The sequence below is a fragment of the Balaenoptera acutorostrata genome, chromosome 8 (assembly GCF_949987535.1).
Source record: "Balaenoptera acutorostrata chromosome 8, mBalAcu1.1, whole genome shotgun sequence".
In the NCBI taxonomy this organism is placed as follows: Eukaryota; Metazoa; Chordata; class Mammalia; order Artiodactyla; family Balaenopteridae; genus Balaenoptera; species Balaenoptera acutorostrata.
Window position 1 is genome coordinate 112,884,922 of NC_080071.1, and position 23,521 is coordinate 112,908,442.

Below are 23,521 nucleotides of genomic sequence, written 5' to 3' on the forward strand. Positions count from 1 at the left end.
TGCCGCAACTACTGAGCCTGAGCTCTAGAGACCGCAAGCCACAACTACTGAGCCCATGTGCCACGACTACTGAAGCCCACGCACCTAGAGCCCGTGCTCCGCAACAAGAGACGCCACGACAATGAGAAGCCCGCACACCGCAACGAAGACCCAACGCAGCGAAAAAAACTAAAATAAATAAATAAACAAACAAAAATACAAGAAATACATGATATAACTATCAAGAAAAACTCTTTAAAAGTTTAAAGTGTCTGCCCAGGGGGAATCAAGGGTTCAAGGGTAGGGGGAGGTGAGGAAGGAAAATTTTAATTTAAATCTGATATTATAGCACTTGATTTTTTAACATTATGAACATGCATTGCTTTGGTAAAAAAAGAAAGAAAAAAGTTTAAAAATTAAATTATATTGTAGTTTGTTACCAAGAATTACAAATGAAATAATAATCAGACCAGTCATTTTTTTAAAAATAAAGTGCCATGTTTCCAACTTTTTCCCCTGAAACTTACTGTTGAAGATACTAAAGATGATACAGCTTTATAACAAAGTCTTTAGATACATGACAATTTAATAAACAAGAACGTATGTCCTATGAGTACAGATGTGATGAAAACATTCTCATTAAATTTCTTCAAAAATTTCCTCACAGAAATTAAAATTTGTACTTACCAAAAGAAAATAATGGTCTTCAGGTTCCGCCCTTAAATATTTAAAGATCACTTGCTCCATAAACCTTTCCATCAAGTCCCAATCTTCAACTATACCATGGCGGATTGGCCACTATTAAAACAAAAAATAAAACAGGAATTAAATCTTTACTAATATCAGAAAAAAATCAAATATAAAACAGATCACTAGTGAGTATTAGATGAGGATAGCTTTTCTTAGGTGTGCTAATGACACAGAGATCATTAGAAGATGCATACTTAACTATTTAGAGATAAAAGAAATTATTTCTACAACATATTTTCAGATGTTTCAATTAAAAAACACAATGCAAATATGTCAAAATGTTAAAACCTGTACAATCTAGATGGAAGGTCATTGCACCGGTCTTTATAGATTGCTGAAAATTTTGTAATAATGGAAACGGAACCTATTAAAATTTAGTCTGTGAAAATTACAGGTTATGACAATTTGCTTAATCTTTATTAGCTCTTTCACAAGTATTTGTTGTGTGCCTAATATATAAAACACAGTTGGTAAGTATAGAGCAAGAATAACCATAAATCAAGCAAGCAAAATTTTATAAGACAAGTCATATGTATTTGTTATAGAACCATGGTTCCAAAACTGAGCCCCAGGGTACTACAGCAAATTCTCAAAGACACCGCAAATATTTTACATTTTCCAGGGAAACTTGGTGATACTCAGAATCAGTTTGGCACTGCATACCTACTACTTTAAAGTAGTTCAGTTTCAACATCAGATCATACTAGATTCCCTTCAAGTAATATCACTTCTTAGAAAAGCTGGGTTGCCAGCAGTTGCTATGATGAAAACTAAATACCTCCCCCAAAAAACCCATGTACAATAAGAAATGAGGATGGTGATGTGCAATCTGATTCCAGGTGTAAGAAACTGTGAAGTGCCCGACAGGCACATGCATCCTACTAGTAACTGTGATTATTTAACAATAAAAATATTTTCCTTTCAAATATGTGTCTTATTTTTTTCAAGTGGCTACTAAGTTGCTACTTAACAAACAACTGTTAGGAATTTCTTTCTAAGTGACACTGTAAAAAATTTTACTGAGACACTAAGGCCACTGAGAAAGTTTGTGAATCTCTGCAATAAAATAGTTTCACAACACATGTGACTAAAGATTAGTATTCTGAATATATGAAGACTTCCTTAAGCAAAGTAAAAACGTAGGCATAAAACTTCAAAAAATATACAAAAGAAAAATAAACAAAAAAATATAGTTCCATGCACATAGTACAAATACACACCCAGTACTTAAGGCTGAATGCATTAGTGAAATAAATATCCTACAGTCATCTACTCAATCATTAAACCTCTTATCTATTAATTCCTAATATCCACATTTCACCACAGCCTTCTAGATACTTTCTAAGTCATTATACTTAAAAAATAACTTTTACTCCCCACTTTGCTTTAGGGAAGTAAAAAATGTACTACATCATTCATTTTATAACATTACTGGAACTGACATATTTTAATGTTCTAAGTGCTATTTATTCATTTATTCCTCATTTATTATTGTGCACCTACTATAACCATTGGCACAAATGCTAAGGACATGAACATCCTGCCATAAGAAGCTGTCCAGTGAAAGAAATAGATACAAACATAACATTGTAAGTTTTTAAGGAAATAAAGTACCTAGGACAAGATGATCAACTTGGCTTCAGAGGGAAAATGGGAAGGCTCCTATTCCTCTATGACTGAGGAGGTCGTATCTAAGCTGGGTCTTAAAGGAGCAACCTTGTTAATTTTGTTTTCAGGGGGTGGGGTAAATAGAGAATAGAAAAAAATATATACAAACACCGCAATAATATACAAACACAACAGTGATCAATGAAAAACACGTGTGCCTTTAGGGAAAGAGGTGTAGACAGATAGATCAGTTCTACACGAAGGGGACCAGGTTCTCAAAAACGATTACTTGCCTTGTATTTGGGTTTTATTCTATAAGAAACAGAACATCAGTAGAAATTTTCAAGCAGGGTATAAACAAGAATAGCTTCAATTTTTAATAAGATTATTATAGCAGCATTGGGAAAGCTGAAATGAATCTTAAAAGAACCAAGCAAGAAAGACTAAGAGCCCCAGTTTTGGTGTAAATAACGCTAGGCCAGATTCAAGATTTCTGTCACTACGAGGAAAAACTCAAAGATATCATCACTAGGTTTCTAGCTCTGAAGTCAGGATGGAAAGGATCTATTAATCAAGACATGAAAGTTGTGTTTTGTCTTATCTTCGAATAAGCAAGGGTAGAGTATATGTAATAAATTTTGTTTTGAGTATATTAACCTCAAGAGCCAGGTAGTAGGTAGGTGACAGTAGGTACTTGGAAATGGGGTCAAGGAATTGGAAGTAGAGATGTAGGCTGTGGTTGTTGACGAAGGTGTGGATGAGATCACCTAGAGAAAGTCTCTAATAAAGAAATAAAAGAGAATCAAGGACAGTACCTAGGAAATACTGACCTTTGAGTAGTAGGCAAAGGAGAAAGAACCAGTGACAGTAGGGGAAAAAAATAAACAAGTAACAAATAAAAAGAATAGTCCACATTAGGAAGAGAACCAGCAGAGTAGTCTTGTGAAAGAAAGACAAATCAAGAAGGATGAAAATTGTTACATATAATTGGATTTAACAAAGAGCTTACCAAATAATGAGACTAAATAAGAAGTTTGGTTTTAAAAGAGGAAAATAAAACAATAGCTAAAATGCTAAGGAAAGAAGGTAGGATTGAAAGAATTTTTGTCATTTGGGTGTGTTTGTTGCATTTGGAAGACATGAAAATGTGTTTAAAAGAACAGAATCAATGCAGAGGAACTGTGGCCTCTGAGCTCACTGACTTCATGACGTTCAAAGGTGTCTTTTCCATTTTGGCCACAGTTTAGATCATCACTATCATCTCTAAGTCCCTGAAATGCAAGTACACCCCTCTCTGATCACAACTTCTTATCCTTCTAGCATACTCCAGCACCTCACTGTATCTCTCTGGATCACAATTAGACTTGCAGTCCACTGGCTGTTGTAATTCTTCCCTCGCCAAAAATCATCCCCCTCACAACACACACAAACACACACACAGTTTAGATTTTAGGCCCCATCACTTTGACTATTCATACTTCCTTTTGTCATTCCATCTACCAAAACCCAACTCAGAACAGTCCTACCCTAAACTTGCCTATACCCAGAATGCTGATCACACAAATCACACAGAACTGGTTGATAAAACTAAGAATTCATAATTACTATTCCCAAATGGACCTAAATTTACCTGGCAAGGCTTTGTTTCCCTACTCTGTTATCCACAGTGATGATTTTAAATGTTCTCCCTATCACTCAGATTTCACTTTCTCCCCCCTATTTCCTGGGCAGCAGAGATAACATCACCATGTATTTCACAAGGAAAGCAGAAGCCACAGTCAGGAATCCAACTTTTCTTCACCAAATCTATAAAACTGATTCCATACTTACCTCTTTTTTCTTTTTCACTTTTTATAATGTAAGAGATCCTCCATATATCAATTAGATCATCTGGATTCCATCCCTTTAGCTTTGTCAAGAACCCTGTATTATACTCCGTCTTTCCTGTTACTTTAATCTCTTTTTCTAATGACTCTTTCACAGTAGCATTTAAGCATCTCTTCCATTTTAAGCCCACAACTTGTCTCTTCATCTCTCCTTCCCAAAGCTAAACCTCACTGAATATTACTGTCATTTTTCCTTGTCATTCATAATCCAATCTACTTTAATCCAGCCTCACTGCTCTTCTAAAACTATTCTTATTAAGGTTATAAATGACATCCTTGTAGCTAAAGACAGCAAATAACCTATAGGCTCTAGCTTACTTGATCGCAGCATTCCACACTCTTTATCGCTCCTTCCTGTTTACCCAGTCTCTCTAACTATGCCTTCTCAGTCTCCTTTGTAGGCTTTCCTCCTCCATCCAAACCTAAATGATGCATTGATCAGGCTCTGTCCTAGGCCTACCCCTGGGAATCTTATCCCTTCCAAAGGTAACTAATACCTTCTAAATATTTATCTCCAGTTCTGTTTTGTTTCTAAGCTCCAAGAGCCAAATATTTGTATAACTACAAGCCACTTATAATTATTTCTTCAATGGCTTCCTTCCCACCAATTATAATAGACTTGAAGTCAGGAAAGCCATTTTTCTTATTTAATCTCAGCACTTAGTAAAGTTGTTTATACATGGTAGTTGTTTGTTAATGAATAAATTACTAAAACGGAAGAAAAGAGGGACCAAGGAAGAAATGTGCAAACTAGGTAAAGTCAATTTGAATAGTGTTTCCCTTTTGGTGCAGGTGGGGTAGTGACTGTGGGAGCAGACACAAGGAAAGCATCTGGGTTACTAGACTTGTTCTATGTCCTGAACTTTTAGGATTACAGTCACAAAAATTTTTAAACTGTGTAACTAAGCCTTACCTATTTTACTGTATATAAATTATACCTCAATAATAAGGGAGAAGGAGGAAGAATGGTAGGGAACAAACAAGAAAGGGAAAAAGATAAAAAGGAGAAAAGAGAGTGGCACTTCCAGATGACATAGGCTTCAAAAGGGCAGAAAGTGTGGGTCTGAATAAAGACGGGAGGGAAATATCTCTAGGTGTGGCAATGTGGAGGCAAGAGAAAGCCAATCACACTGATGATTCTGAGGTGGAAAAGTAAATACTGCTCACCTGAAGGGGCTAAAATCTTCCTCTTGGGGAAAAAAACCAGTACAGTCAAAGCAAGGCTGGGAGGAGCCACAGAGAAGAAGAAATTTCTATTGTGAAGAGGCTGAGGGTATTAGGCTTGTAATTGACTGAAATTCCAAGTGGCACAATTATAGAACAAACTAATTTTTTGAAAGAAAATGTTATTTGTATTTATACAAATCATAAAAATATACCTTTGTTGCATATGTAGGTTTTTCTATTGCTTCATCACCAATGAAGAAGTCTAGGTCATCAACACCTTTCATCACCCTCCTTTGAGCTTGATCACCCACTTTTGCTGACTCCTTAATAGCAATACCTTTAAAATAGAAGTTATTTATATATGTCAAAAATTGTATTTTTTTCAAGTGAGACGAATTTTTCACTTGTATTTCTTCCGTAATAAAGTGTTACTAAATAGAACATGATCTAGTATATTTAAAGTGTCAAATTAAAGCAAAAAGGTCATTTAAAAAAAAAAAGACAAAATTCATTTAACACAATGAAATCTCAACTTCCACCCAGAGACAAGGCCTCAAGTGTAAAAAGCCCAAAAAAAACCAAAGTACTGCTGTGGGAATGTTTCAGTTATGTTTTTAAAAACTATGTGAGATCTATTTTGATCTGAGTAAAATTATAATTTCACCAAGTCAACCTATGCTTGATGGACAACCAGAAAGAAAAAACTGAAAAACAGTTATAAAAGTAGGAAAATTGCACGGGGGAATTTTTTTTAAAGCTTTCTTCATATTTCTATCCTATTTGCATTATTATGAACTAGTAATTTAGGTATAACACTGGCATAAAGACCTGTTAAACTTAAATCACATATACAAAAGGAAATTGCAAATCATTTAGGTAAAACCCACAACAATCTCCTTATATAATTTCAGAAATCCAGCATACAGTTCTAGACCTAAAAATTGTATATTTCTTAATTAAGTTATAAATTTCTGAATCCTTCAAGTTAAACAGTTCTTCATTCAAAATATCTGCCTGGGGACTTCCCTGGCGGTCCATTGGTTAAGAGTCTATGCTTCCACTGAAGGGGGTCCGGGTTCCATCCCTGATCAGGGAACTAAGATCCTGCATGATGCACGGCACGGCCAAAAATTAAAAAAAAACAAAAAGTCTGCATGCACTTAAGCTGATATGGCACCCAACTGTTACACTTTCATTTAATAACAATTTATATCCTTAATAAGGTGGGTAGAAAATACTGAAGGAAATTCTAAATCCAATCTACTTCTAAATGTTAGAGAGCTTCTCTAGCAATTTATTTACAATGTACACAGACATTAGATGGCTCACTATAAACTTCCTAAAAAACAAAGATTATGAAAATAACTTTGAACCATATCCACAGGTTTTCCAGATAAAATGTCAGTGCTCATCAGTGGCAGTGATTATATCTGCTCATTATAAAACTACACCTGCAGCATTAAAACTGGCTGGGTGAAAAAAAAAACCCCAAAATCAAAAACCTTCTTTCATACGCAATGGATTTTTAACATGCCACAGCTTCTCATAAGACAATGAAAACTAAAACTGCAAATTTTGGCAGAAAGGTGAAATAGAGAAAGGATACAATGGTGATGAGAACCCAAGGTTCAAAAGTTCAAAATTGGCTTCCCTGGTGGCGCAGTGGTTGGGAATCTGCCTGCCAGTGCGGGGGACACGGGTTCGAGCCCTGGTCTGGGAGGATCCCACATGCCGCGGAGCAACTGGGCCCGTGAGCCACAACTACTGAGCCTGCGCGTCTGGAGCCTGTGCTCCGCAACAAGAGAGGCCCGCGCACCACGACGAAGAGTGGCCCCCGCTTGCCGCAACTGGAGAGAGCCCTCACACAGAAACGAAGACCCAACACAGCCAAAAAAAAAAAAAAAAAAAAAAAGATGTTAGAAAACAGCTGAAGTCCGCATCTCGAAAGATGAGATGCCATCCTTATTTTGAAACATGAACTCTTGTCAGGGATGTCAACAAGCACGAGCCCTGCAAACAACCACATCCACAAACCAAAGGATAGCCTTTGTAGGCGTGTGATGGGTAATGCATTACTTAATAGTAACACACACACATTATTAACAGCAATACCCTCAAAGCAGAAAACTGTTTAATTATCAGCTCATTCATTTTTGTCTTTAAAAAGATATTTGGCAGATCTGGTAAATGAAGAGCTAAACAGAGATCTGAAATGAATGGTCAGAGGCACAGAAATGAGGCCATGCTTAGAACTTGGCAAACCATGTTTTTAAAGGACTAAATCTTACAGAGCGTCAAAAATGATTATTTATTTTACTTTATTAAGAAAAGATATTAAATCAGCTTATTTGTGACTTAAAAGAAATACTTACAGGAAGGGATGATAAACTGTGGTTCTGTATTTCCAGCATATCCTAGTTTTGTATACCTGAAAAACAAAAAGAATTTCATAAGGATTTCACAAGTATCTCAGCAATTATGAATTTAATTCTTAGATTTCCATTTGTTATAAAGTGAGATTCCACTCTGGGTAAATAGTATACAAAATTCCATCGTTTCAGTTCATTTAAACATCTCTGCTTTCAAAATTATATCAAAATTATAAATACCCATAGCTTTTAACCAGGAACTGCACTTCTAGAAATTGATCCTACAGGAATATTCATACATGTACAAAATAACATACAACAGGGCCTTTTGCGACAATCTTGCTTATAATAGTAAAAGACCGGAAATAAATAGCCATCAAACTAGTTAAATATGCTTCATTTATACTATAGAATATTATGCAGTTATTAAAAAATAGATGGAAGAACCTCCTTATGTACAGATATGGAACAATCTCCAAAACGTATTGTTAACTGAACAAAAGCAAGGTACAGAACAATGGTCAACTATGTGATATCTGTATAAAAGTAAAGGGTAGGGGTAAACCATGTAAAACACAAGCTGCTCATCTCCTTGCACGGCCCTGCAATAAACCTTTCTCTGCTCCAAACTCCGATGTTTCAGTTTTTTTGGCCTCATTGTTCAGTAGCACCTTCAGAAAAACTCTTCCTTCAGATAGCTAGTAGACACTTTGATAACTTTTCCTCTCCTTAAGCTTTAAACATGGGATTAAACAGCTTGGATTTTTCTTAAATCTGCCATTTGGATAATTGGATTATTTAGTATAGGAGTCAGACATGGGACAAACGTTCACATTTGGAAGTTACTTACTCAGATTGATCTACAGATCCATGCAATTGCTATCAAAATCCCAACAATGTTTTTTGGGAGAAAGAGAAAATCTATCCTAAAATTCATATGGAATCTCAAGGGACTATGAATAGCCAAAACAATCTTGGAAAAGAACAAAGTTGGAGGTCTCACACTTCCTGATTTCAAAACTTAGTACAAAGTTACAGTAACGAAAGCTGCGTGGCACTGACACAGAAACACACAGACTGATGGAACAGAACAGAGCCCAGAAATACATCCTCCCATATACGGTCAAATAATTTTTGACAAGGGTGCCATTACCATTCAATCAGGGAGAGGATAGTCTTTTCGAGAAAGGGTGCTGGGAAAACTGGATATCCGTTAATTAATGAACATGGACTTTTATCTTACACCACATACAAAATTTAACTCAAAATGGATCAAAGACCTACATATAAGATCTAAAACTATAAAACTCTTTGAGGAAAATATAGGGGACAAAGCTTTATGACATTAAATTTGGCAAAGATTTCTTGGACATGACACGACAAGGAGGCAACAACACCATAAAAAATAAATTGAACATCATCAAAATTAATAACTCTTGTGTACCAAAGGACACTATCAATAGTGTGAAAGGCAACCCACAAAATGGAAGAAAAGAGTTACAAATCATATATCTCATAAGGAGTTAATATCCAGAATATATAAAGAACTCCTACAACTCAACAAAATAAACCACCCAGTTTTTAAAACAGGCAAAGGACTTGAATAGACATTTCTCCAAAGGAGATATACAAAAGGTCAACAAGCACATGAAAAGATGCTCAATATTATTAATAATTAAGAAAATTCAAATCAAAACCAAAATGAGATACCACTTCACATCCATTAGGATGGCTATTACCAAAACATCAAAAACAAAACCAAACAAACAAAAATATCAGTGAGGATATGGAGAAACCAGAACCCTTGTACACTGCTGATAGGAATGTAAAATGGTGTAGCTGCTACAAAAAACAATATGGCAATTCCTCAAAAAATTAATCACAGAATTACCACACAATCCAGCAAAGCTGTTTCTGGGTATATACCCAAAAACAAACAAACAAAAAAGAAAGCAGGGGCTTCAACGGATTTTTGTACACCAATGTCCACAGCAACATTATGCATAATAGACAAAAGGTGGAAGCAATGCAAGGGTCCACTGACAGATGAATGGATAAACAAATGTGGTATATACATACAATGGAATATTAGTTAGCCTTCAAAAGGAAGGAAATTCTGACACATGCTACATACAACATGAATGAAACTTGAGGACATCATCCTAAGTGAAATAAGCCAATCACAAAAGGTCAAATACTATATGATTCCACTTACATGAGGTACCTGAAATAGTCAAATTCACAGAGACAGAAGCAGGATGGTAGCTGCCAGGGATGGAGGTGGGGTATGGTTGTTACTGTTTTATGGGTACAGAGTTTCAGTTTGGGAAGATGAAAAAGTTCTGAAGGTGATAGTTGTGAATGTACTTAATGCCACTAAACTGTACACTTAAAAATGGTTAAAACTGTCAGTTTTATGTTGTGTATATTTTACAACAATTTTCTTAAAAAGCTACGCAAACTTGACAGCTACTGGGGAAAATAAGTAAATTCTGTACATATCGTACATGTTAAAACAAAATATATCTAAATGGATGAAATATTAAAACAGGGTAGGGAAATAAATCATAAACTTTAAAAGGTAATGCAGGATAACTTCTTTATAACCCTGTAATAGGGGAGTCTTAGTAACTATAATTCAAAATCCAGACATTAAGAAAAGACTGATACTCAAATTATGTGAAAATTTAAAACTTCTTCACAAAAACATACCAAAAGTAGCCAAAAGAAAAATGACCAAAAGAGAATAATTATCTGCACTCAGAGACAAAGAGTTAATCACCTTAATATATAAAGGATATCTAGAAGGTGATGTCAACAAAGGAGGGAAATAAGGAGGGAAGAAAGGAAGAGTGAAAGGTAAAAGACAATAACCATTCAAAGAAAGAGAAATATAAATGGCTATAAATGAAAAGATGCTCAACTCTGTGGGGTAAAAAAAGAAAAAAAAGGGCAAATTAAAAGTACACTGAGGGGGCTTCCCTGGTGGCGCAGTGGTTAAGAATCCGCCTGCCAATGCAGGGGACACGGGTTCGAGCCCTGGTCTGGGAAGATCCCACATGCCGCGGAGCAACTGGGCCCATGAGCCACAACTACTGAGCCTGCGCATCTGGAGCCTGTGCTCCGCAACAAGAGAGGCCGCGATAGTGAGAGGCCCGCGCACCGCGATGAAGAGTGGCCCCCGCTTGCTGCAACTAGAGGAAGCCCTCGCACAGAAACGAAGACCCAACACAGCCAAAATAAATAAATAATAATTAAAGGTGCTAATAATTAAAAAAAAAAAAAGTACCCTGAGGTAAATTTCATACATTCCTAGTTGGAATGATAGAAAAAAATCAAAATCATTTGTAAATAAAACAGCCACTTTGGAAAACACTTAAACATTCACTTACCATATGACCCAGCAACTCTACTTCTAGGTATATACCGAAGAAAATATGTCCCCATAAAGAAGGGTAAACATTTGTTCACAAAAGCATTATTCATAATGGCCCAAAACTGGAAGCACAGCGTATATTCATCAAGAAAACAGATATGCAAGGCTTGATATATTCATACAAACCAAAATTATTCCATCTATGAAGAATCAGGAAAATGTAACCCATTCTCCAAGGCAAAGACACTCAACAGAAGACGAAATGACACAATGTTGGAATTATCAAATAAAGACTTGAAAGCAGCTGTGACTATCACAATGAAATAGTAATGACTAATAGTAAATATCACAGAAACTCTAAAACTATCAAAAAGAACAAATGGAAATTACAGAACTGAAAAATGCAATGTCAGGTATAAAAACTTCTCTGGATGAGCTAAACAGCAGAACAGAGGAAATAATCAGTGAACTTGAAGGCAGATCAGTAAAAATCATTCAGTCTGACAAGAGAGGGGAAAAATATTAAAAAGAGAGACACAAAGTGAAAAGAATAGATCCTCAGAGACTTGGGGAACAATATCTGAAAGGTGACATAGGTTCCAGAAGGAGGGGACAGAGAGAGAGATGCAGAATAAATCCAAAGAAAACCATACCTAGGCACATCATAATCAAACTACTGAAAATCAAAGATAAAGAAAAATCTTGAAAGCAGCCGGAGAAAAATGGCTCATTAACAGGAAACAAAAATTCAAATTACTAGCACCTTCTTATGAGAAACTATGGAGGCCAAAAGACAGTGGAATAACATTTTTTAAGTCTGAAGGTGGTGCAAATATAGTCAGCCCAGAAATCTCTGAAGAGCAAAAATATCCTTCAAAAATGAAAGTGCAATAAAGACATTTTTCAAATAAAAGAAAACTCATTCTCCAGGATAGATCACATCTTGGGTCACAAATCAAGCCTCGGAAAATTTAAGAAAACTGAAATCCTACCAAGCATTTTTTCTGGCCACAATGCTATGAGACTGGAAATCAATTACAGGAAAAAAACGGTAAAAAACACAAATACATGGAGGCTAAACGGTGCACTACTAAACAACCAAGAGATCACTGAAAAAATCAAAGAAGAAATAAAAAACTACATAGAAACAAATAACAATGAAAACACGATGACCCAAAACCTATGGGACGCAGCAAAAGCAGTTCTAAGAGGGAAATTTATGGCAATTCAATCTCACCTCAAGAAACAAGAAAAATCTCAAATAAACAATCTAACCATACACTTAAAACAACTAGAGAAAGAAGAACAAAGAAAACCCAAAGTCAGTAGAAGGAAAGAAATCATAAAGATCAGAGCAGAAATAAATGAAATAGAAACAAAGAAAGCAAAGATCAATAAAACTAAAAGCTGGTTCTTTGAGAATATAAACAAAATTGATAAACCCTCAACCAGACTCATCAAGAAAAAAAGGGAGAGGACGCAAATCAATAAAATTAGAAATGAAAAAGGAGAAATCACAACTGACACTGCAGAAATACAAAGGATTATATACATGGAATCTAAAAATAAATAAATAAATAAATGCTACTGATGAACCTAGTTGCAGAGCAGGAATAAAGAGGCAGACATAGAGAATGGACTCAATGACATGGGGTGGGAGGGCGAAGTGAGAGTAGCATCGACATATATACACTACCAAATGTAAAACAGTTGGCTGGTGGGAAGCAGCAGTACAGCACAGCCGAGAGATCAGCTTGGTGCTTTGCGATGACCTAGAGGGGTGAGATAGGAAGGATGGGAGGGAGACTCAAGAGGGAGGAGATATGGGGACATGTGTATGCATATGGCTGATTCGCTTTGTTGTGCAACAGAAACTAACACGGTATTGTGAAACAATTATACTCCAATAAAGATCTATTAAAAAAAAGGAAAAAAGAAAAGAAAACTCACTGCCATCAAACCTGAGCTAAATAAAGTTCTTCAGGCTGAGGGGAAACGATACCAGAGGGAAACTGGTATTAATGAAGAACATCAGAAATATTCAGCTAGGTAAATGAGACTTTTTTCTGCTTAATTTTTTAACATACTTTTGACTATTTAAAGCAAAAATCAAATTATCTTGTGGGGTTATAATATGTGCAGATGTAATACCTATGATAACTATAGCATACAAGGACAGTAGGGTAGAGGGAGTGGCAAGAGAGTTAACAGATCTACAGAGATGCATGGTTTCTACTCTGCATAAAGTTTTAAATTATTAACTCTAAGTAAAAAAATAAATAAAATGGTACACCAAAATTCAACTATACCAATTTCTACATTAAATGTAATACACTACAGTCTCCAATTAAAAGGGAGGAAGGAAGGAAGAGAGAGAGAGAGAAGAAGAAAGAGAAAGGAAGAAAAAGAAAGGAAGAAAGCCCCAACTATATATTGTCTGCATGATATGCACTTTAGAGATGGAGAATGAAGAAAGATGGATGGAAGGCAAATAGTAAATGTAAGTCTGAAGTGGCTGTATTGATATCAGATGAAACTTCTTTAAGAAAAAGAGTTAACACCAGAGATAAAGAGAAATTTTATAATAATAAAAGGATAAATTCATCAAGAAGACATAACAATCTTAAATGTACATGTGCCTATTTACAGTTTAACGTCAAGCATGGTTTAATAGTACAAAAATCAAGGCTCTACTTTTTAGAACACCTCAATGAATTTCACTGGTTGGAAGACTACTCCTCAACATGCTATGTATGGTCTGATCCCTATTTCCCTTCCCAGACTCATCTAAGTACCCACAATTCACTTTCATAATCCTCAACCCCTGCAATATACTCTGTTATGTCTGAAGTAGAAAGAATCACTTTTACAAAACCTTGATAATTATATTTAGGAAGAAAAAACATAAATCCTAGCTCTTACAAAATATAAATGCTCCATCCTTCTTTTCATTGTTGCTTTTGTTTTATTTTATCCTAATCCTTTTTTTCCTCAAAGGCCCTTTTCAAGTCTTCCATTTTCATCAGTCCTTTTGGACACATCTGATTTTCATAGTATGATTCCCAGGCAAAATTAGTACAGTCCTAATACCTTCCAACTTGCTGTTCCTTAATAAATGGTGTGTGTGTATGTGTTTTCCTGCCTATGTACACGTGTGTCTATTTTTAATATTAATTACACTACACTTTATTACTTTGAAATATCTCGAGAATACTTTCAAATCTAGTCCTAAACAGGGAAAATACATTTTGTGAATACCTTGATACTTTCATATCAAATATTTTTATGTCACTTGTAAACAAAAATTTACATATATATGTAGAGAAAAAATAAAACTACACAAGAATAATTCTATTATATAATGCTAGCATATACATACACTTTGCCTTCTGGAAGTCTACACAAGAAATAGTAAATTCTGATTATCTACAGATAGCAGGATGGGAGAATTTTGTTTTTCAAATTAACACTTATCTCAAATGGTCTAACCATGCACTAAATTATTTTTTAAAAGAATTTTTGAATAGGTAACATTAGCCCGTGATAAAAATTTTAACAAATAAAACAAGAAGCAGTACTAAAGTAAGTTTCCCTACCACATAAAAAGTACTAAAGTAAGTTTCCCTACCAGGCCTATCTCCTAGCCACCCCACTGCTAACCCAAGAGGCAATCACTTATGTATTCCAGAGATAATTCATGCATAGAGAGGCATGTATGTTACTTTAATTTAAAACATGTCATTGGGTTATCCAGGTAGTGAAATCATGAATCTATGTCACTTCTTTATGCTTTCTTATACTTAAATAAGAAAGTGCCATTTTCTAAGTGGTCTTTAAAAAGAGACCATAAAATGAAAAAGACAAAGCTATCCTAAGTTTATGAAGTTCATAAGGGCAATATAATACTTTGAAAAACTAAACCAAATTTTTTCTTTGTGGCCCAGGCAAGCAGGTTAAATATACAGAAAATCTCCCTGGACTGTGGTAGCAATGAGAAAAGATCTACAATGCTGGCTTTGGTCAGCAAAGTTGGAAATTGCTTTGAGAAAGGAATACAGTAAAGGAGAGAATTCAAAAGCACTTTTGAAGTTATCAAAGTGATTAGAAGAACAGTAGTGGAAATGTAATAAAGTTAGGAGAGAGGGAAAGCTCAGATTGATAGAAATGAACAGCAAAAAAAAAAAAAAAAGAATTTTATACAAGAAATGGTTACTTTATTGTGGTCTTAACTGCCTCTGTGCAGGGGGAAAGTGGATTTGAGGAGAGCCATTTATAATGTTCTTTCATTTTTAAAAAACAAAAAGAGATGAATCATTACCAGGTAATGATTCTGATAAACAGGGGTATATGTTATATTATTCAGTATACCTTTCTAAAAGGAAGAAATTTATTTATGGAAAGAATATTTTTAAGTAGTAAAACCAGTTAAAAGCAGTAGCATCCCTCATGTTGGATATTATTTTTAATTCTGCAAATTCATGTTTATTTATTGAAAGCATGTAGTTGATTTGACAGAGTACTTTTTTATTTAATACGATGGTTCACTTCTTTTTGCTTTGAAAAAACTTATCACAGCAAAATCTACTTGAAGATCCCAATAAATTATGGATATTGAACCACTAAATGAGAACAGAATCTTTAAAAAAAATTACATTTCAAAAATGAACTGGAATAAAAAGCTAGGACAAAAATCATTCCAGAAAAGAACAAACATGTACCAAAGCTATTACGCTAAATATAGTGTGTGACTCTACAGACTACCTAAGGGAGAAACAGCAGTAGAGTTTTAACTTTCAATGTTTCAACAATTTTAAACCATGCAACAAAATGAATATAAGACCCTAGAACTTTAGGGTGGATACAACCTTAATAATTTAGTACAACCCATTTTCCAAAATTTCTTGGTATTGAGAACCACTAATTTAAAGTTGAAAGAATTTTATCTCAGTATGAATGACCAGCTTCCACCCTGAACATATTATAAAAACAAAGTAAAGCACACATAGAGATTTTTACATAACAAGCATATAATTTTCAAATTTTAAGTGAAAACGTAGGTCTACAAATGAATCCCAATGCCAACTTTCATGATACCTCAATTCTCAGCTTAGCTATATAGTTCTCTTCGTACTTGTAGTGTGAGGAACTTTTAGCACAAGAATGTAACGGCTAATTCAAAGGGAATGTTAGCTATAAAGATAACTAGCAATTTTTAAAAAAGCATTTCCATTTCCAGTTCCCTCCAATGTTCTTCTCATTACATGAAAGTCACTATTTAACACAAAAAGACTGACAAGACTGTTGAGTGGAAGAACCCAGATTCTTAAATGTCAACAGAAATATTCTCCCAGTTCTTCCAGATCTAAAACTTAAAATCTAATAATTCCTTTTCAATCTTAGGGAGGAAAGAACATGGACCACAGAATCAGAAAATTATGAGTGAAATGTCTGTTCCACCATTTACTGTCTTGTGATTATAGACTTTATTCATAAGGAATAAAACCAAATTTGCAAGGCAGTCATGACAATTAAGATAACAGTGGATGGCACTCACTAAGTATTCAGTAAACATTTCCTTCCCCAGATCATTTTCCTTTATCCATAGTCCTCCTTTTTTTCCCCTCTATCCACTCCCATAATTATTCTTTCAAAGACTCTTGGCGATGTTTTCCCAACCTCTTTGCTACTAACCAGTCCAAGCGTCCACCACTAAACATGTAGACTACAGCAGTCAATACTCGCCCCACGACAGAAGCCAGTCACAAATGGCCACAAGTTGTATAACTCCATTTATATGAAATAGCCAAATAGGCAAATCCACAAAGATAGAAAGTAAATTAGTGGTTGCCAAGGGTTGAGGGTGACGAGAATGGAGAGTTTCTGCAAATGGGTATGAAGTTTCTTTTTGGGGTGATAACAATGTTCTAAAATTGACTGTGGAGATGGTTGCACAACCTGGTGATATACTATAAATCACTCAATTATACACTTTAAAAGGGTTAATTTTATGGCATGTGAATTATATTTCAATAGAGCTGTTAAAAACAAAATAAAATACTAGACTCAGACTAATACTGCATAAATTTAACTTTTATCAGTCTTCTGCTTAATGATCTACACAATCAACTGCCCATCAAATCATTCCAAACAATTGTGTCCCATTTAAGCTCCTTCTGAAATAAGGCAGGATAATAAATAAATAAAATACTTGCTGTCCCAAAGCTCCCAATAGGAATACCTCAATTCCCGGTAGGGCAATCTCCTAACTGATCTCTCCCTCAAATATTCTGAAACTCCTTCTTGACTTCCCTTCATCAATAAAATATTTGCTGGGCATTATTAAATACTATGCATGAGGCCATAACTTGGAGACTGAACAAAAGACATCCTGCCATCATAAAGCTTTCAACTTAGCTTACACATCTTACCCTGACAAAGTCTTCCTACCCTTCCATCTATCATATCCTATTTACACTTTTCCAAGGATTTGATCAAATTCATAAACCAACCTCCAAATACTACAGCCCTTATTAATCTCCCTGAACAACTAAATACTAAAATGCCATCCTTACTAATGAGAACCTACTCTTTTAGCACAGGGAACTCTATTCAATGCTCTGTGGTGACCTAAATGGGATGGAAATCCAAAAAAGAGGGGATATATGTATAGCCGATTCATTTTGCTGTACAGTAGAAACTAACACAACATTGTAAAGCAACTATACACCAATAAAAATTCATTTTAAAAAAATGTTGGCAATGCCTACATAACCAGAAAAAAAAAAAAAAACTATTTCAGTCCTGGTTTGTGCAGCAGGTCACATTGCTGGTATTTATAATCACCTTCTTTCCACACCCTTGTCCTCACCCAACACTCAGCTCTTCATGGTTCTTTGCCTGAGGAGATGACTCAACATTCATTCTTGAATGCTTTGACCATTAGATGTTCTGCCTCAATTAGGTTATTATAATTACCCATTGACTTTTCTCCCCAGCTTTACTGACAAATAAAATTGTAAGATATTTTAATAAATAAATAAAATAAAATTCCATCCTTAATTATTTCACATACATTAGTTTCATCTCTGTAACTTAACTGCAAGCTTCCAGTATAAAACCATGCCACAGCTTTCTGTACATACCAAAGTGTTCAGCATAGAACTGAGAACACTGTAACAGTGAAATAAGTAATTAATTACTTTCAACACCCTTAATAATAACTAGAGCCGCCATTATTTACTGTATGCCAATTATTTTGCTGTGCACTTTACATTATCCCTAATATTTATCATTACCCTGGATGTTTTATCTCTTTTTACATACTGGGAAACTGCAACTCAGAGAAGAAACCACTTCAGAGAAATAGCAAAGCTAGATTTGAACTTAAGTATCTATCAGCCTCCAGTCAATGCTGGTTTGTACTGTCTCCCTAAAGCATGAGCAATTACATACACAATAAAACCACAGAAAGAACTAACAGTACAGTTTATCATGCTACCTATGTGATCTCTGGCAAGTAATTTACACTGTGTCACAGTTTCATCTGTAAAAGAGAATAACAGTAACTATCTCATAGGATCAGGTATCAAATGAATTAACATATGTAATGCAATCAAATGAACAGTGTAGGGCACACAGTATACACTATATGACTGTTGGCTGTTATTTTTTTATCATCATAAATCACCATAACGAAGTCATCAAATCTACTTCCTACTCTCATAAACCTGGTTTAAAACAGATTGTGGCCTCATACTACCTACAACATGAACCAAGTTAGTACAGAATTCAAGGCCTTCCAGCCTTCCATAATCCAGCTCCAACATCTTTCTACTTTAATTCAACCCAAGAAGCACTTACTGAGCACCTTCCACATGTCAGACTCTTTCACTATTTCCCTGTATCGTATCAAACATTTCACTACTTCTCTGTACCATCTCAAACATTACTACTTCCTTGTACTATATCAAACCTAACACACCCAAATTCTACCTTTACACTTCCCACCTCACTATTTCCTCCCACTGTTCTCTCACCTGGTACACTAGTCTTATTTCTGCCTATCAATATTTTACTTATCCTTAAAGGCCTACTTCAATTATTATCTCTATCAGGAAAATTTTTTTTCATGTTCCCTAGAAAATGTACATGTTCCTTCACCTATGATTCCAAAAAATTTCATTTTATACCTACCAGAGCATTTACCATACTGTCATAATCATTTGTGTACATGCGAGCTTCCTAAAGGCAAGCAGCATTTCCTATTCATCTTTACGTTCCCCACAACGAAAGTCCTGCAAAAGTGTTCATTTGCATAGATGATGCTTACTATTCACTGAAGACCAATTTCTCCAACTATAAACAAATGAAATGCATAAGCTATTTCCTCCCTTCCAAGTTTTATATATATGTGTGTGTGTATACACACACACACACACACACATATACATACACATCCCATTGCCTCTTGGGGAAAAAAAAAGTGTAGCTCAAATTCTTTAAATTATAATCCTGGTTTACAATTTCAAAAAAAAAAAATTTAAAGAAATAGCCTGTCATTATCAAATAGGTCCTGTTTTCCAAAATACTCCATAATGCCAAATTGCTAGACTATTATACCTCTGTTCTAATGAAAAATCCCATACTATTCACACCATCATCCATTATTCTTAAAAAAAAACAAAACTGCTCTTTCAACACGTTCAGGCTGAATTTTTTGGAAAAAATTTTAATTCAAATTGCTAGTCAGTAATGGATAATGCAGTTATCAAAATGAAATAATAAGGAATTTAAGGCAACATAAAGAAAAATGGGCAACTGACTTCTCCATACCCATCTTTTCCCCTACAGTGAACACTCATTTTTTCTGCCAGAATTGAATCACCATTCCTATCCTGAGGGACCCACAGGAGGCAAAACCCCACATCACTTAACAGAAGGAGGGAACTGACGCTGGCCCATCCCACTCCTGTCAGCTTCTGTGTATCACATGATCTATGTCTAGCCCATCTGAGCCTAGGTCAGAACTTTCAATCTTGACTGAATAACCAAAAGATGAAGAAATGGTTTAGACTTGGTATTGCTAGTGTCTAGCTGCAGCATTCTGCAGACCTCCTGCAGCATGACTGGTAGCAGACTCTTGATACCTGACCTTCCTTTTTCTCTGCTTTTCTGGACCTGGTTCTTCAGCCTTCTCATCAATTTTGTGATCTACATCATATCCCTTCAATAATCCCTTTTTTTGCTTATGTTAGCTAAAGTTATTTTGTTGTTTGCAGCTAATTTCTCACTGATATAACCACAAGTTACATCTCTCATTTCTACTTCTCAAGAGTTTGCTCTCAATTTTAAATCCTGTTTCATTTTATTAAAAAAATCAAAGTTTCGTTTCTAAAATAACTTTCCTGACAGTAAGGCAACTTAAACAAGCAAGGCACATCCCTTTGAAAGGCATTATGGAAGCAATAAAATTCTCAACTAGTCTTTTATACAAATAACAAATTCATCAAGAAAAGGTAGGAAAAAAAGCTCCCCCCAAGTCTCTTTCTTTTGCTGTTACCGCTACCTTTTTTGACCATTATGAAACAAAGTTTTAAAAGAAATACCTTCAAACAGGAAACATACAAGCTCTTACCTGTGCTTTTTCAATAAAATGTATCCAAATTCATCATATACTCCAGAAATAACAATTTTGTTCATTCTCGTTTAGAAAAAAAAAAATCTGCTTTCTAATAACCATGTGTTTCCTTTAATCTATATATTCATTATTTGCAGAGTCAAAGGTCAAATATGTACTAAGTCCTCTGAGTCTAACATAAAAATTATTTTTTATAGTCCTATATTCTTAAGGTATTTTTATTCTTAGGTTCAACTGTTTCATCTCTATGTTTTATGCAATCATTAGTGAGGAATGACTTTTAATGCATCGATTATTTATTTTCAAATTGCAGCTTAATGAATATGTACACCTGCATTTTAAAGTTATATGTAATTAAACATCATTTCCTTAATTGAGCTGTCCTGAATTAACCAGCTATTGTCAGTTTTACCACGCTAGACACAATATATGTCTTTATAATATTCAAAGGACTAAATAAATAATTCTATGTCATTTAACTTACATGTGTTTCAAGTTAATAAAATCAAAGAATTGGTTACAAAGACCTCCCTATATAGTTCATATTTGTTAAAAATTAACAGTTCTAAAAGTAGAAATTTATTTTTCTAAATATGTAGCTTAAAATTTGAACACTCTTCAAAACCTGGGTTTAACAATTTAACCACCCTTATTGAATAATATCCCAAGTTGGGGTAGTATAGTAGTGGGCCCAGGAGTCAGACTGCCTCAGGGCTCAATTTCTATATCTACTACTTAACTATTTACATAAGCAAGTTACTTAAGCTCACCATACCTCACTTTCCTCATCTTTAAAATGGTAATTATACAACAGTACATACCCACTTTGCAGGGTTTCTGAAACTGTTAAACTCTTAAAAGGCCTTGAAAAGGCTGATTTGTATACATTCCACGTAATAAGTCTTTAAATAACTGAAATCCAAAACCTAAAATAGATGTATCTAAGATTTAAATGCCTAAAACAATAAAGAAGCACATTTCTGTGAAAAGATCATCAATTTTATGAAAACGGTCTTGAACGTTACGTTGGGGAACATAAAATCACAGGTTTTCATCTGTGCCTTACACTGCGCATTTTTATTACAACAGAAACACTAAAGAATTCTGATGCATGTGTTGCACCACATCTCAAACAAGACTACTTTAACTACAAAAAACATACATGTTACTTCGACTATTAAGAAGAAATTTCAATTACTATAACTCATAAACATGAACTCCTAAGAAAACTTAAAAGAATTCAAGAATGCTGTCAACTGACACGTAAAAAACACTCCTGAAAGACATTTCTCAACCCTGGACCTCTGTTTAATCTGTAAATAAAGAGTGGATTAAATTATTTCTCAAATTCTTTTTCAGCTCCATTAATTCTGTGTGAGTAATTAGGCACTTCTCTTAATTCACTGAAGTGTGTCACAAATACACATTAAACGCTATTTTTAATAGCCTCAAAGTAACCGAATTTTTTAAATGCTTATAAGCAGAAGAAAAGCGCACTGTATTTTAATTATACTAAACTCTAGAACTTTAAGCAAACACTTGGGTTTTATCATAGACCAATACTAAAAACATAGTTTATATTTTTACAGTTTCCAACCCAACCCTAAACTGTAAGGTATTTTGCATCCTAGTTCCCCTTCTTAAGACTTTTACCCTCCTTGTAGCAACCCCTCATTCACACTAAACCCTGTAACTGAAAAAGTGTTAAAGACATCCTTCGCAAGAGTATGGCATTTTCACAAAGGGCAAGAAGCCTTAAAGGAGAATGTTTAAAGATGGAATGCTAAGCATCAGAACAGATGAAGAAAATAGTCTTTGAGGTATGGGTTAGGGGTAGGGAGGAGAGGAGGAGAAGCAGGGAAAAAGAATATATGTGACCACACAAATTCAAGGCTGTTCCTTTCCTGGTTGCAAGGAGTATGTAAGAATGACTTGTGTTTAAATGAACAGTTTGGAAAGGTTTTGAAAATTTTTTTGAAAGAAAATTATTAAAATTCCACAAAGTAGTCCTTTGGAAAAATTAAGATACTATTTGTCTTTCTGCTCTGGTATTAATCAGTTATGCAGGTACCTTTTATACATTTTATGATATAAAGGCCCACATAAAGATATAAAACAAGCAACACAAAAAACAGTATTAATCAGTATCCTATTTTGAAGAACCAAATTTAAAATATTTATCCAATAACATCACCTTATGTTGCACCATTACTTAATAATTCATGAATTTATAAGTGCTTGGTAAGCTATAAAGCATGTTAATGTAGCATTATTATTTTGCTCTTACCTCTTTATGCTAGTGGCTATCACAGATCCACAGTGTCATAAAAGAGGCTACAAGTTCCAAAAGAATTACAGGTGGGCACTCAAATGCTTTTCTTACAGGGGAATTTTGTTTCAGAAAACGTACTGCCTACAGGTACACTTCAACCATCCCAGACTTCCGCTCCTCATCCAGGCGTTTAGCCGTTTCCACATGTTGGAGGAGGGGGCGCATTCTGGACAAGGAGGAACACTGTGGAGGGAAACTGAGCCCTACCTTGAGCTAAACTCTCCTAAGGACTGTGCCTCCTAAAGAGTGGGATGAAATCACTCACCACTTCAAGCCACAGTGCTCACTCATTCTTCTCTTTGTGATGCTCAAGAAGCCAGATCACATAACCAAGATTTTTTAAGGAAGATTAATATTCAGTCTTTTTGTTCTCTCTTTAAATTGTCATTTTATTAGCTTCAATTTAAAAATTATAAT

The 23,521-nt window shown here is 34.8% G+C and overlaps 1 protein-coding gene across 1 annotated transcript in view; it reads right to left on the minus strand.

Annotated features, from left to right (window-relative positions):
- Positions 1–23,521, minus strand: part of ACTR3 (actin related protein 3) — a 56,476-nt gene that overhangs the window by 27,170 nt on the left and 5,785 nt on the right. Inside the window, exons 2-4 of the mRNA XM_007192024.3 lie at positions 7,763–7,818; positions 5,603–5,727; positions 667–777 (exon numbers count right to left, since the gene is read on the minus strand). Coding sequence (XP_007192086.2) covers positions 667–777; positions 5,603–5,727; positions 7,763–7,818 — 292 coding nt within the window. The remainder of the gene's footprint in view (positions 1–666; positions 778–5,602; positions 5,728–7,762; positions 7,819–23,521) is intronic.